We start from the raw sequence: 15,775 nt of genomic DNA on the forward strand, positions 1-15,775 counted from the left end.
GCAACGTTATGTGTAAGGAAAACAAAATATACTTTCTCAGAGCAGGACTATGATAGCAAAGGGATGTCTTTTGCGCCTGGAGGCAGTACTAACTATAAAATATGGAGAAAGAAAATAACCGTAACTTTGTAATGATTACCAACCTTTGTTTAATAAAATCTGCTTGTTTAACCAGGGGCCGACAGGCACACCACTATGCAATATCTTTTATTCTGTTAATATGTATATAAATCCTATATTCTGTAAATCTGATGTATATACCAAAAGCTGTACCTTTTTACCCTTATTCATTGTATACGTGTACATTTTTATGTCGCGGTCACTACATCATGTATGTATTTTTGTAACGTGCAAGTTTAGCGCACAGTTGCCTAACAGCTTGGCGCGCTCTATAAATAAACTAAACTAAAGTAATCAAAGCATTTCAAGTTGGTTTTTGTTGACTTTTTGTGATAACTCGTTTGCGTAGCCTTCAGTAGAGATCTATACACTATGGAAATAAACATGTATACTGTATCAGAAGGCCCATAGCCTAGGCATACCCATTTAATTATGTAACGACGTATAAACAAATGAATCTAAGGTTTAGTAAACTGTCAAAATTTCTAATACATTGTTAATTCAATATCTTGTAGAACAAATGAAAAGAAAATGGGAAGATAAAGTGAAGAAGGTTGAACAACTGGCAGCCCAATATGAACGGAAGCCACTGTGTACAGTTTATAAACCAAAGCTCTACAAGGTGTGGCAGCCAGCTTCTACTTGGAACCTATTTTTTCGTCAATCTCAAGCATTTAGTTTTGCCAAAAACTGTAAAGAGGTAAGAGAAAGAATGCTTGAAAACAAAACTGTTCACTATTAGAAAGCCTACATGAATTGAAAACATGTAGTTTGGTCTACTTTAAAGGAATGGACATCCCCATACTTTTTTCACCATTAATCCATAAACCCGCTCTGCATTTTATAGCAATGTATTTAGAACACTCCTGTTCCTCACTCGGCAGCGAACACGCTGCACAATTAATAATTTATATATCAAGCTGCTCCTGCAACTTGCAAGGAATCGTGGAGCCCACGGCTAATTTCTACTCCTTTACCCTAGTTAAATTAACTCACGGTAATCGGCTTAATAAAAAGCCAAGATCAAGCCTCAGTGGAAGAGCGGGATGCTCGAAACACGTGTCAGGCTGCAATCAGTGTTGATTAAAACAGACAACAAAAGCAATTGTGCTTGATATTCTGTTTCTGTGTGCAGCATGAGAGCAAATCCAATCTCCTCTTACTCTAAATGTATTTCTGCAATCCCATGTCGCCACACAAATGTGGAAACGCTCTGCCTACTAATGAATATCAACATTTATCTCCAAACCTATTTTTCAATAATATGATTTCTAAAATAGTGTACACGCTAATGTGACTTGTAATTACATGTCATTGTAGAACTATTCCATTGTTATTAAAAAGCCGCCTGGACAGTGGTCATTGTGCACAATAAAAATATGATATCCTGTGTATATCGTCCTTTCTATTTTGAAAACACCTCATTACAACTCTGGCAGTAGCCGTGCCGTTAAGGCTGCCGCCAGAGTTGCATTTTTTCCGGCAGCCACGAATGGGCAAGAACCGGGTCATGCCGAGCTCGGCGGACCCGGTAATTGCCCATTTGCAGGTGCTGGAATCAAGGGCCTCCCGATCCCCTTTCTGCCCCATAGGGCTGAATGGGGATGGGGACGTCGGATGCACCGGCACATTCAGAGTTGTGCCGGTGCATCCGACGTGCTCTGCTCGCGGGTTCCATTACAACCGCCAGGAAAAACCTGGCGGCTGAGACGGCACCCGCGAGCAGAGCTCCTAGTATGGCGGTACAGGAACTACGCTACCGGCATGCTTACCGGTACCGTAGTTCCCGGACCGCCATGCTTGTAATGAGGCCCCCGAAGTCCAATTGGAAATAGGGGGTCATTCCAAGTTATTAAGCTATTAGCGGCATGGCTACCCCCTTACCAGGTACCGGGTCCGGGTTCCTCGAATGAGGAATTACCGGGCCATTCCAACCTTGTAGGACCCGGTAATTCCTCATTCGAGGAACCCTTCCCCATTCCCATTCGAGCCCCCATAGGGATCAATGGGAATGGGGAGGGTGCCAACAACAGGCCTGTTAATAACGGGCCCGTTGTTAGCACCCTGGACTGCTCGCAGGACCCGCTAAGGGCACCTGCTAAAACCAGGCGGCCTTAGCGGGTCCTGCGAGCAGAAATCGTAATTAGGCTGTAAGGGGTTGATGGCTGTGGCACCTTTACTGGTGCCGTTAACCCCTTACCGCCTAACTTAACTTGTAATGACCCCCATAGTGTTTTTGGTGTGTTTGTTTCAATGTCTAAATCTGCAAGAGCCCGTTCATGTTCCAATCATTGGGGAATGCTTTGTGGCATTTCCAAGTAAGATCAACATTCTTTTACCACAAAATCAAGGGAACCTTTTCTTTTTTTGCAATGCTAACTCTGATAGCAGAGTCTGACACTTTTGCCAATGTATTTTCTTCTTATGATCATCCATTCTCCATCTGTGTTTCACAGTGCATTTAGTGTTGTCACTAAATATTAACTATTTGTGGGCAAACGGCCGTTTGCAAGTCCATCAGCAAGGCACGACTTGGTTTTCAGGAATTGATTAGCATAGATAGCTAATTCAAATGTTCTTGATTAGCAAACAAAGCTATTTGGTTAGCAATTTTACACTAATATTTTTCATCTCACCATATGTTATTTGTGCCCAAGACACAAAATGAGCAACAATGCAGCATGTTCGTGCACCGCAGAAGTAAGACATTAGTGAGATGAGTGTCTAAAAAATGTAAAGATTAGCTGCATGAATGGATTTAAATAAGTGAATGTGATAACAAAAGGCTCTGAAAACAGTTTTCAGTGCATGGCTGTGTGCTGCTGAGTGCAGTTGTTAACGGAAAGTCATAACCTGAGACTAAATACGTCGTATGGTGTTGCAGCAGGCCGGGTAATTGCCAACTTCAGGTGGACAAAATGCCCTTTGCCTGTCATTGATATCAACGGCAACAAGAGTGTTTTAGCCCCTGTACTGAGAATGAACATGGTGCAAATAATCTGTTATATGGCATTTCATCTACTCAGGAGGGTCTACACCAGTTGTCTTCAAACTTTTTTGGCTGGGGTCCCCCTGAGCAAAAATTGGGCAGGTCGGGACCCCCCAGAAATGCCAAATGGACAGTATACATTGCGCGCCGTCACCTGCTTCTATCACAGTCGCTGGGCTCCCTCATCCCACTCCTACCCAGTCCCTGGTCTCTCCCCACCCCATCACACACCCTGGGCTCTCCCCACTCTGCTCCCACCACTATCCCATGGTTCCCGCCCATTGTGCTCCCACCATAGTCCCTGGATTCCCCCCATCCTGTTCCCAACACAGTCTGAGGGCCAGTGGCGGCTGGTGTTTTTTTAAGTGTAGGGGCATAACTATTTTCCCCAAAAATGCCATAGCGACCAACCAATAAGTAGGGTTCGGGGGAGATTTCCCCCTGTGAATTTTTTTAAAATAATGGGTTAAAATGTTGCATTGTAGAACATACTTTTAACAAAAAAATGGGTAAATATCCAAACAGTTTGCAATTGGTGCTGGGGGGCCCAGGGGGCAGGCATGACATTTTTTACTGGGCATCTATGATAGATGTCCAGTAAAAAGATACCATCCATGTCCCCTGGGCCCCCTTGGGCCTAACACAGTCAACATGATTAGGTGTGTATGCAAGGCGCTGCACATTCATACAGCAATCACTCTATCATTCACACGAGCATCCATCACCATACACTCACTCATAACATAAGCATACACGCATCCATACACATGTTTAAATAAAAACAATGAACATAAACGTACCTTATGCATTGACCTGCGTGTGGGTGCTGAAACGCCCTACTCCAGGCTGCTCTGTCCGTATGTGCGAGGAGGCGCAGGAGCTCACTCTCGGACATACAGACATGCAGTGCCCCAGCCAGCATTTCCAATGAGCTATGCAATGTTGGCGAAGCAAAACGCCCAGGCACTTGCATGGCTCAGTGAGCATGTGCGGCTGGGGAACTAAACTGAACTGTCAAAGGGAAGGAGTGTTTCCCTTTGACAGTTCAGCCAGTACAGGAGCACTCCATCAGCTGGAAAAATCAGCTGAGGGAGTGCTCACTGTTTCACTGGGCTGGCTCCTTAGCTCATCCATAATGGGTGAGGGCCACTGGGTGGGCGCCCCCTCGCCATTATGGATGAGCCGCCAGGCTCGGACTGGCCTATAGGGCAATGTCTGTACCAAAAATGTAAAATGCTAGTGTGGGCCAGTCAAAATGGGCCACCATTTTGGCCAATGTGGACCAGTTTGATGAGTTATTTAACTATGCAGTTAGTAATTTTGACCATTGTTGCTGAATATATCACAATTTACTTACATTTTAACACAAAGCACCCCCTTGGGTACTATTGAAACAGTGGGCCTCATTACAACCCTGACGGTAGCTGTGCCGGTAAAACCGGCACAGCTGCCAACGGAGTTGCATCCGGGTCCGGCACCCGTGAATAGGCAATTACCAGGTCATGCCGAGTTAGGCGGACCTGATAATTGCCCTTTCGCGGGTGCTGCTACCAGTAGATCCCCATTCCCAATAGGGCTCAATGGGAATGGGGAGCTCGGATGCACCGGCACCGTTAATTACGGTGCATCCGATGAGCTGTGCTTGCGGGTGCAGCACGGCCTGCCAGGTCGGACCTGGCGGGCTATCAGGCACCCGCGAGCACAACTCTTACAATGGCGGTACGGTAGTAACGGTGCCAGAAGCTTACCGACACTGTTGTTACCGTACTGCCATAGTTGTAATGTGGCCCAGTCTGTGACTAAAGGAATGAATATCCATTTACAACTGCGGGCCACTTTTTCATTGTTGCCCGAGACAGCTTCATGCTTCAGCCTGACCATGTGAGCCACCACTGCCCATTTCTTCCAAACTAAAAAAAAAAAAAAAAAAAAGAAAATAAATGTTTTTTTGTTTTTTTTAATATTTCATGCTGAGCTCTCAGGGCCCCCCAGGTATGCACCCAGGCACCCGCGCCCCACAGTTTGAATACTGCTGGTCTACACCCATCTTTTAGCTCACTGACCCTTTGCAGAAGAGAAATATTCATTTGCATATTGGTCTGGTCAGTTGAAGCTGAGCCTCCTCTAAGCTAAGGCACAGTGAAACGTTTTTGTAGACTTTCCTCAGTGGGCATCTTCCCATAGAACAAGTTATTTGTCTGTGTTTGTTCATGTTGCATGGACTCCCAGACTTTTTCGTGTAGGTTTAGGAACTTTAGTGTTTCACCCTAAGTTACCCATGGTTCTATAGAAGTACACCCCTTGCTCACTGTGCTTAGAGAGGCACAGCTTCACCTCACCAATGAGGCCCCACAAGGCAGAATTGCATGTCTGGCATTGCTGTTGGTACTCTTGCTCAGAGGAGAATTGCCTAGCATTTCAGTGCTGGACTGCCCAAGTCGCTGTGACCAGACTAATTAATATTTCTCCTGTGTGAAAGGTACAGTGAGCTAAAACGTGGTTGTAGACCTTCACGTGTGGCCACCTTTCCATATGACAGGTTATTTGGCCGTGTTCGTTCTCGGCAGAGGGGCTCCCAGACCTTTTGCATACTGATATCAACTGTTTTCAAAATAGTGTTATACCTAATCCGGGGAGAGCAGGGCTGCTAAGGGCCCTTAAGACCGAGCCAGGTGGGCACAAGTGCAGCATTCCAGCACCCATAAACAGGGTCATTTTCGATAGAAGTATTCAGAGCCGCCATCTGGGGTGCTTATACCTTTTTTTTTTGTTTTTGTTTTTAAGGTAACTAGTGTCAGTCTCAACTGGCATTGGTCATGTATTCGCTTTACCTTCTTCCCGACGGATGCATTGCATCTGTTTGTTTCATTCTGCGGCCTCTCCGTTCTACCAGCGTTGGAAGTTGCCATGGCGATTTGCCTCTCCTTGAGGTTGTACACACATTGCTGCTGCGCTGCGTTCCGAAAAGGTCATGCGAGCAATCGTGCCGCCGCACGATGCAGGATCTCCCTATCGCGTTCCCATAAAACACTTCCGGTCTCCGAGCAGAGTGCTTCTGATTAAAGTTAGTACCTGCGTACAAGGCTCCCTGGAGTTTTCAAAGTTTCTGATCTTGCTGATTGTCTCCCGGACTGCCCTGCCTTTCGACTCTGCCTTGTTGCTGTCTGCATGTTACCGAACCTACCTGCCTGTCCCTCGGATTGCCTCTGCCTTTCGATTCTGCTGTGTTGTAGTCTGCACTTTACTAAACCTACTTGCCTGTTTCTCGGACTGCCTCTGCCTACCAGAATTGACTTTACCTTGTGACCACACAGGCTTTCCACTCACCTGTTCTACGAACTGCCTGGGACTTCCCACGAGTACTGCTCCACCTTTTGTGTTGTTTTTACTGGAAACCTTATGCGGGTACCCCCCTACTGCACAGAACATTGGATGCCTTGCAGAAACCATCATGTGCACCTTCCCGTTATTAGTGCGTCCCTCGTGCCGCCTGGGTTTCTAGTCCCTCACTAATTATTATATTATTATAAAACCTATAAAGCGCAAACTAAGGCACATAATATTTCCCTTCCTCTCGTTTTCCGCTTCCCTGGGAACTCGGGACCTCAACCTCCCATTCCCTGGGCTGTTTCCTCTACAAGACCCCGGTAAGATCACATGTTTTAACCCAGATTCCTTCCTTAATTGAGCCCTTGGGTATTCTGTAAATTCCTCTCCTTGTGTTTCACAGTGGTGAGAACACTGATTGGAAACTTGACTGCCACCATCCAGAGATACCAAGACCAGTGCCCAGATTAGTGAGGTTAGTTCTCTTACCACGTATTCCATATATGTTGATTCAGTGACCTTGTTCTAAAACCTATTCCTTTTCTTGCAGCCTGGCACACTGGCAGTGTTTGCTTTCTCCCGCTCTTTCACTTGATTTACTCCTCTGTTCTTGTGCATTTCTACTGAATAGAAGGGGCGTATCATTAGAAAGATCCCCCTCAGTGAGGAGACTTGGGCCAGTACTGGTTCAGGTTATACTACGCAGCAGTGCTCCCTCCATCTACCTCCTGCGCGTGTCGTGGTGAGACATTGTACAATTCATGATTCCCTTGAAAAAGAATTACACATCTGTGATTAGAAATCACTATTTCGAGGACCTGGAGGTGTGCAGGTGAGTCGAGGTGTGGCATTCCAGTGGAGTCTCTGACTGTTGCACTGCCTTGAGGGATAGGGTGAAGGCTGGGCAGAGACGTAGTGGGCCAGCATGAAATGCCGGCAGCTACTGGCAAATAAAGCTTGTATTTCCAGCCTCTGGATTGGTAAGCTGATGCTAATATATAATGCAATCCGAATCACAGAGCAAAGCAAGCTCTGGAGGCTAACTACAGTGTATGGTATTTTAGTGGATCTGTAGCTGTACAGACTGGTTGGAACTATTGATCACTACTTTGCGTAAACATCTTTCACTTTGTGTAAACATCAGCTTTGTATATTCATTATGTGAGAGGAAAGAAAGGAAGAGACTAAGCAGGGTGTATTGTGTAGCAGGCAGAGAACTGGGTAAAATTGTAGTTTACAGCCATCTCGGTTTCAGGGTAGCTGGTATAAAGCAACCGGGTGATGATCTAGAATGTCAAGGAGTGTGGGATACGCTCATGGGTGGACCACCAGTTGCACAGATGTATGCAACCAGCAGGTCACAGAACTATTAAAAGCATTTGGCTGTGTGATCTTGTACGTTTTCCAAAGTTTTCACTTGTCAATATAATGCATCTTCCCCAACAAAATGAAATATATTTGACACTATCAGATTTGGATACACTAGCCTAACCTTTACTGGAAAACATGGTATCAAGAAGTGCGTCACGTTTAAGCTGTTTGTCTTTCTTCCTGATTCCAGTTCCTCCGGTTCTGTCAGACTCAGCCGTCTTGTACGATGGTACAGAGCGGTATCCAAGAAAGACCACTCGGTGGGTAGAAACCCAGGACTCCTCTGAGACCCCTCCCAGCACCAAGAGTCTGGTTTCCCCTGATTAGCGTTGTACCATGGCAGTGCAGAGCACTTGCAGCCAAGCCAATGTAGCTGATGACGTAGTACAGATCACAGACAGGCGATGTTCCGGCTGAAGACCAGGTGAGACTGGTTTAAAGAGCCTTGCCTGGCATTGAGAGGTTCCACAGCTATCCGGAGCTTTGAGGTGCACCGAGGGCTTACAGGGGCAGGCTTTTCTGGGTTCGGGTTGCTGCGGCATGAATGTGTCACCATGGCAACTGGAACACCAGGCTGGGAGCAGAGGGCACAGCAAGGGGGTCGGACCACCACCCCAATGCGGCCCATCAAACATGGAGTGATCCGTGGCATTTCAGGGAACCTGCTGCTGCCGGGGCTGTGGGCAAAGCAGTCTCTGTCACATTGCACGGCGTAATCGCCACCTCGGGTACAGATGTCAGATTCCAGTGCCTTTGCATTGAACGCAGTATTCTCATTGGAAGCGCTTCTGTCCTTTTCAACATGGCCACCGCATTCAGACTGTTCTCAGGACGTGCGATGTATGCTCGATGATGTCACTGTCTTCCCCCGACGATCCGTAACTACAATTACCCACAGATCCTGGCTTAATCGCGTCGCAAGGCTCCATTTTCCTGAGCGGATTCTCTGCTGCAAGTGCAGCCTCCTCGGCTCCTTATTCTTCAGTCTTCCTTTCTATCCCCTACCTGACTCCTCAGTTTTCCTTTCCTTCCTAGTTCCTTGCTGGTTGGTCCTTCATCCTGTGACTTTTGGGATTGTTGCTCTCTTCCTGCGCTCCTTCACTTCTGTAACTGGGACGTCTTCCACCTGTTCAACTCATCCTTTGGAGGGTTTTTTCTGAGCAGTCTTTCCTCCACGGTTTTCCTGGCTATCCATGAGGCTATCTCGGCAGGAGAGTGTTTCTATTTTACCTCATGTCGGGGTGGCTTCCGGGACTGACAGGCCCTACCTCTATCATCCATCCCGAAGTAAGAAGCAGGAGGTAAGGCCTATTAGTGACAACAGACGCCAGCCTGCTGCAGGTAAGTGGGATGCTCCACAGCGGGCATGACACATAGATCCAATGCAGTGTTTTAGAGCGGCAATACAGTATTCTGCAACAACTCACATTTTTAGGAATGGAATTGCAGGACTGTCTTTGAAAAAAATACACACTGGTATTTGCAAAACAGGATCTAGTAGGCTTACCTTCTGGTTTACAATGTTTGGGGGCTAACATGCAGAAGGAAGAAGACAGGAGGAGGCACATTGCGGACGTGGAAAAGATAGAAGAAAAAGAGAATGAGAGCAGAAAGCACAAGAAGGAACATAAAGAAATGAAAGATGAGGACAATCAAGACCATACACAGATTTAAAAACAATAAAGAGAAAATTAAAGAGTATGAGCCTTAAAGGAAAGCCAGTGGCAAATAGAATCACGGGGAGAAAGAACTGACAGTACACAAATGGAAGCATGATAAATGGAACGAATATGGGAAAGATGGGTAGCAGGAAGACCAAGAAGTAGTGTAGAGCAATAAAAGAGTTGAGGAAAGACCAGAGAAAGACTAGGCGCTTAGTAGCCGCAAAAGTGAGAAAACAACTGGCCTTACGGATATTGAAAAGCTGAAAGCGGCAAGGTTTAGAGATAAAAGTAATATGAGCAGTGAAAGAAGTGTCACCCAGATTGTAGCCAGAGGCTTTAATAGGAAGAGAAGATGGGGCGGGATAAAGGGGAAGGTGGCGGGGAGATAGTAAAAGCAGGAAAGAAAAGTGCCACCGTATTAGACGGGTTAAGGTGAAGCTAATGAGATGATATCCAAGATTGGATGGAAAGCATACAGTTGGAAAGAGTGGAGTGAATAGCGTTGCAGAATGAAAAAAGTGTGGGAAGAAGCAGCGTGCCATCAGCATCAAGATGATTGAAAAGTACAAAGAAAGAGACGATGGAAGCAAGAGGAATAATGTATAAAGAAAAGAGTAGGTGGCCCAAAACAGAGCCTTGGGGAACACACTGAGAAAAACAGATAGTAGGGAAGGAAAGCTCAACCTAAGAAACGGAATAGGAGTGGTGATAAAGATCAGAGTGAAACCAATCCAGGACAGAAAAGCGGAAGCCAATGTCACAGAGAAGAGAGAAGAATGAGTGATCAACTGCATCCAATGGGCAAGAAGAACAAGGAGAGAGGAATGCTTTGAATAAAGAGCAGAGAGGATGTCTGACACAGCAAGAAGAGCAGTCTCAGTACTGACAAGCCCGCAACCCAGATTGATAGGAAGGAAGAAGTGAGTGCATAGAAATGAAGCTAGAAACCTGAAAGTTAACGATTTGCTCCAATAATTTTGAGGGAAAAGGAAGAAGTGATATAGGACGGAAGTTTTAAGGCATAGAAGGATGAAGAGAGGGCTTTTTAAGGATTGGAAGAACAGAAGCACGTTTAAACCCAAGAGGGGAAAGTATTAGAGCAGAGAGAATTGTTAAAGAGAGCAGTTAGAAAGGGAGAAGGGGAACAAGAGAGGAATAGACCAAAGAGATGAGAGGAAGGAAGAGGGTGACTGGGGGCTGCAGTAGGATGGGCAGCATGGAGAATACATACAGTATCAGAGCCTGAGAGAGGGGCGAAAGAGTCCAGGAGAACTGAAGGAAGTAAAGAAATGGTGAAAAAGTTGCCAGATGAAGAAAAAATAGAAGAACCAAGAAGAGACCCTTTTTTGAGAGAAATAATTAGCGGAGACAGAAAGAGAAGAGGGATCAGAAGAAGGAAGTGAAGGAATATGATTGAGATTCAGAAAAAGTCAATGAGGATGAGAGAGAGGCAAAGAGATCATTAAAATAGATTTGTTTAGCAGAAAGAAGGATAGAATCATAAGCAGAATGCAGGGAAAACAGAAAGCTGAGAGACGAGGTCATTCAGGGATGGGAATGTTTTCAAGAAGGAGAGGAAGGATACAGAGGATCGAGGGTATCTGTAATGCTCAAAGACAAAAGCATAGAAGCAGCTAAAGAAGAAAATACATCAGTAGAGGGAAGAAGAGGCGAAAGTGCCACAGAAAAAGGAGAGATTAGAAAAGAGTAGAGATCATGGTGGAGAAAAGTTGAAGAGGAGGGGTGGGAAACAGGTGGAGGTGGGAGAATGTATGAGAAAGCAAGCAGAGAATGAAAAGACGGATAAAGTAGAAGTAAAAATACAGACAAGGAATTGGGAATAGAAGAGAAAATAAGATCAAGACAAGAGCCAGAGGAATGAGAGGATGGAGTAGGAAGTTGAAAAAGGTGAAAGAGTCAAGAATTGATCAGAGGGGAACAGAGGAGTGGGATCAAGACAGATGGAGATTAAAGTCTCATAAGAGAAAAAAGCGTGAGTTTAATGGAAGAAGAGAAGACAGGAGTGCATCAAGATCATCGCAAAAAGAGGAAACTGTGACAGGGGGACAATAAATGATCAGAAAAATAAGGGGAAAAGGTGAAGAAAAGAACAAGAGATGGTATTCAAAAGAAGAAAAGGAAGGACGACTCTGTGAAGCAGGGTCAGAGACAGGAGAATGAAGGAGAATACCAACCCCACTGCCCCATCAGAAAGGTGGGTTGGGGAGGGGGTGAGAAAAGAAGGAAGAAGAGGAAGAAAGAACAGCAGGAATAACAGTATTACTAGCCAAGTTTCGGTAATACACATGAAATGAAAACAGAACCGGGAAAAAATATCAAGCACAAATGCATTCCAGAGCAACATTCACAGTCTTTGGATAAGTCAGTAACTGAGAGATGAATAAGATTGTCCAGGTTGTGGTACGAGGCAGAACGATAACAAGAGGGAGAACCTGTAGGAGGCATAGAACAAGATTGAAAAGCAGCGAAAGAGCAGGAAAATATGGTACAAGAACTCCTCAGGTGGTCGAGTATGACCGTAGCACATGCAAATCTACAAACAGTATCTGTCAAAATACAAAAACAAAATGACATTTAACTCATGCAACTTCTCCTTGCCCCACCACCCTTAATAAATCACATACACCCCTTGCCGCTCTGTACTAGCTGCATAAGTATTCCTGTGTCAACCTTGAGACAGTCAATGTTTTCCCATTGCATGCTGCGACTTGCATGCCAATACTTGGAATATAAAAAAACAAAACTACATGTCCCGGCATGCAATAGTAAAGACCTGCATTGACTCGGATTTGTCATGCATTTGAAAAGGCTACTTGGCTGCTAGCTATGCAGCGAATATTTAACTGTTTTTCTTTTTTTTGCAACTATTTTATTGGAGACCAAATTCCTTGAAATACAAACCAAGAAAAACACACATAATAACTTGTGCAATATCATTTGGGTGCTGTAACCACAGAGTAGACAACATCAAGAGGGTATCGAACAATTGTTGGGGTTTGGCCATCGATAAGCTTATTTCACATATCTGTCCGTAAAACATAACTGTTTACAAAGTCCTGGCTTTATCTCTATTGCCTGAACAGTACTCTATGCATTCTATGTTATTGTAATGATTATTCTCCAGCATTGGATGTTTCATAGATTCACATGCCTTGAATAGTCCCCGTTGTCAAGCAGGGAATCCTTGGTTACCCTTTTGTTTGACTTGTCTAATATACATTTTGGTCCATTTTGTATGCCATCTCCCTCCTTGTGGGTGCTTCTGGTCCCATCCGATGGGCCATCGAGTAGTTAGCCCCTCCTCTACAGTCCCTCTTCAGATTCTAGCCACGTGTAATGCTGGAAGGAGTCCTCAAGTTTTTCTCCAGTGAGAGAACACTTTTTCTCTTCAGATTTGCGAAGTTCTTCAAAACTCCTCTAGCATCAAGGAGAAGGAAACCCCTCTCAATAACATCATAGAGGAGGAGAAGATTTTTATTGCTGTAGAAGACGGTAAACACCAGATGGAGGCTAAGGCCAAGAAGTCGTTGTTTAAGACCTGCGACACCTGTGGCCTTACACGTTTTCTAAGGAACTAATTGTAGTGTGTGCATTTATTGCCTCTATCCAAACCACTCGGTAGAGGATTGTGACATTTGTAAAACGTTCAGTGCCAATTCCCTTAAAGATAGGCACCAGCGACTTGACTGTTGGGTTCAAGAGGGAAATTATCCCGCCTCGGAGTCGAAATCCATGACAAGCTTGGCGTGCTTAGGGAAAAAAGACTGCTCTGCAATGATAAAGACCATTTAAAAAACATAGGCACCATCACAGCAACGGGCTATCATTAGCGAAATACACGATGGGCAGAATGCCCCGTTATCATCAGCCTTCAGGTGGACAAGCCTAAGAAGAGTCCGGTGATGCCTTCGTCGTCAACAGTGCACTGAAAAAACCAAAACAGTCTGGTGACGGTAATGCCCATGGGAGCACCATTGCTGACGGGTGTTCACTCGTCAACAACATGCCCGCAGTCCAACAAGACAGCAAAAACCTCATCCATGGCATGCTCGCCAGCATCTCAGTCGACGGCAAGGCCTACAGTACCTCCATCCACCCGTAAAAAAACACGCACGTAAAAGTCATGCAAAGTCCTTGTCGACAACAAACCTGTCCATGAGTAAGGGCTTGTCGACGACAACTCTGTCAACATCTAAATCACTAGGTAAGCCATTGCCTTCGGCAACCCAGTCAACGAAGAAACAACAACCAGCTGATAAGTCCTCGTCCATGGAAACTCGGTCGGCGAATAAGCAGCAGTCAGTGGGAAAATCCCAGCAGCAGTCACTGGAAAAATCATCATATTCGTCCACGGACACGCATAAAGCTAGACCTAAGGCGAAAGTAACACCTGAAGTGTGAGAGGTCCGAAATGAGAGGCAGACACAAAGTTGTAATATTAATATTCTAATAATAAGTGGCCCAAGACATAAAAAAGAAATCCAAGGTGGGTGGTCAGCTACAACACACAGGGAGTACCTGCAAAGGTACCAGTTTGATCCGTTTTTCACTATTGTTTTATATATCAATTGTAGTATGAATTCTTAGACAATTCCCACTTTTTTGTAGTGTTTGTTCTAAAGATCTCTTCATTATTGGAGTGTGTTAGATCATTCTTCTCCATTGAAAGAGCACATAGGGTACCCACCGGGCGGCCCACCCCAGGAGCCTCGCCCGGAACAATAATTGCACGCCTCCTCAATTATCGGGACCGAGACGCTATCCTACAGATGGCACGGGCCTCCGGCCCAATCACATACAACGAATACAGAGTGGGGTTCTACCCGGATTATACTAAGGAGGTTCAAAAGGCCCGCCAGTCGTTTGACTCAGTCAAGAAGAAACTCCAATCCCTTTCTATCAAATATGCTCTCTTCTTCCCTGCGTTGCTCAAGATCCATCATGAGGGCACGACCCACTTATTTCACAATCCCAAAGACGCATGGGAATGGCTTGAAACACAGATCCTCAATGGGCCTGCAGCCCGACGCTCACCCTCCAGATCGTCCACACGGAAGCCCAGGCCCGAACAGCGCTCGCCACCCTTAACCCCTGTGCACCCGGAAGCCGAGTCGCTGCAGCGCCCCGCAAAAAATATCACAGAACGGATGAGGTCTGGGCAACATAGATCTTGATCTGCAATGTAACATTACGGAAACTCCACCCTAGTGGTCGCCGTTCTACAGGCAGCGCAGTTCCGACTGCAGTCCGGGTGACCCCGTAGAAGTTACTACCCTAGCCCGGGTCATCCCGAGGAAGTTTTCTAAGTTATAAGTTTGATGTTTGGGCGACAGGTGCTCCCAGTTGGGAGGGGGGGGGGGAGTACAGGGTGGGCGGAGTTTTAAGGGTGTAAGTAATCAGAATCACAGGATAAGAAGGCAGTACACTGACGCATGTTGGCAGAAGAATCAAACACTGGCTAAAGGTGGGGCCAGTCACACCCGAGCTACCAAGTCATCAGCTGCTCAACCACAGGGCAACCCCCAGACGCCTCCCTCTGGCGAATACCTCTGCGCACCTTGGAAACACAAGGGGCTACCATTGCTCCATCCAGATACCCCATTAAGTAACTCACGCAGATAGAGTAAACACCAATACGCTATCCTTACTGTCCTGGAACGTTAACGGCCTCGGCTCCAGCGTGAAACAAAAATTGGTGCTCCAGTATCTCAACCGGTACTCACTCGACATAGCTCTCCTTAATGAAACACATCTGATCGGCACGAACACCAACTTCTTCAAACAATCCAATTACCCGCATACCTACCACGCCAGATTCACGAAAGGAGCCAGGGGTACGATGGTGCTTGTTCATAAGCGAGTCCCTCTACAGGTCAAAAAAGTCAGAACTGATCCTCTGGGCCACTATGTGTTGCTGCTCGCTGACATCTGGGGTGCGAAATGCCGCCTTGTCGCAATCTACACCCCTCCCCCACACTTAGGAAAGAACTGTTGACCGAATTGCGGAACTTGCTCCTGGAAGAAGAGGCCAACCTGTGGGTGGTAGGAGGAGATTTCAACGAAGTGATGGATGTCACAGTCGATGGATCTTACAGGAGACCGGGAGGCCAGCCCGTCCTGACACTGCTTGCCACGATCACCGAGGCACAGGGGCTAACAGACACATTGCGCTCACTCCATGGTGATGAGGCTTGCTTCTCCTTTTTTTCTGGCGTGCATAAATCATTCTCAAGGATTGACTATGCCTTCATCCCCTGTAACACAAACCACAGACTGCTGTCTT

The 15,775-nt window shown here is 45.9% G+C and overlaps 1 protein-coding gene across 4 annotated transcripts in view; it reads left to right on the forward strand.

The window, feature by feature from the left end:
- The window catches only part of PRIMPOL (primase and DNA directed polymerase), a 790,131-nt gene that overhangs the window by 185,500 nt on the left and 588,856 nt on the right, over nt 1-15,775 (forward strand). For 3 of the 4 annotated variants that reach the window (XR_011282268.1, XM_069631491.1, XM_069631492.1), the window contains exon 2: nt 636-820. The exons of the other annotated variant lie outside the window; for it this stretch is intronic. Coding sequence is in view for 2 of the 3 variants with exons in the window: in XM_069631491.1 (XP_069487592.1) it covers nt 641-820 (180 nt within the window). In the remaining variant the exon portion in view is untranslated. The remainder of the gene's footprint in view (nt 1-635; nt 821-15,775) is intronic. 4 annotated transcript variants of the gene reach the window in all.

The sequence above is a fragment of the Ambystoma mexicanum genome, chromosome 6q, assembly GCF_040938575.1.
Source record: "Ambystoma mexicanum isolate Mex_15411 chromosome 6q, UKY_AmexF1_1, whole genome shotgun sequence".
NCBI lineage: Eukaryota > Metazoa > Chordata > Amphibia > Caudata > Ambystomatidae > Ambystoma > Ambystoma mexicanum.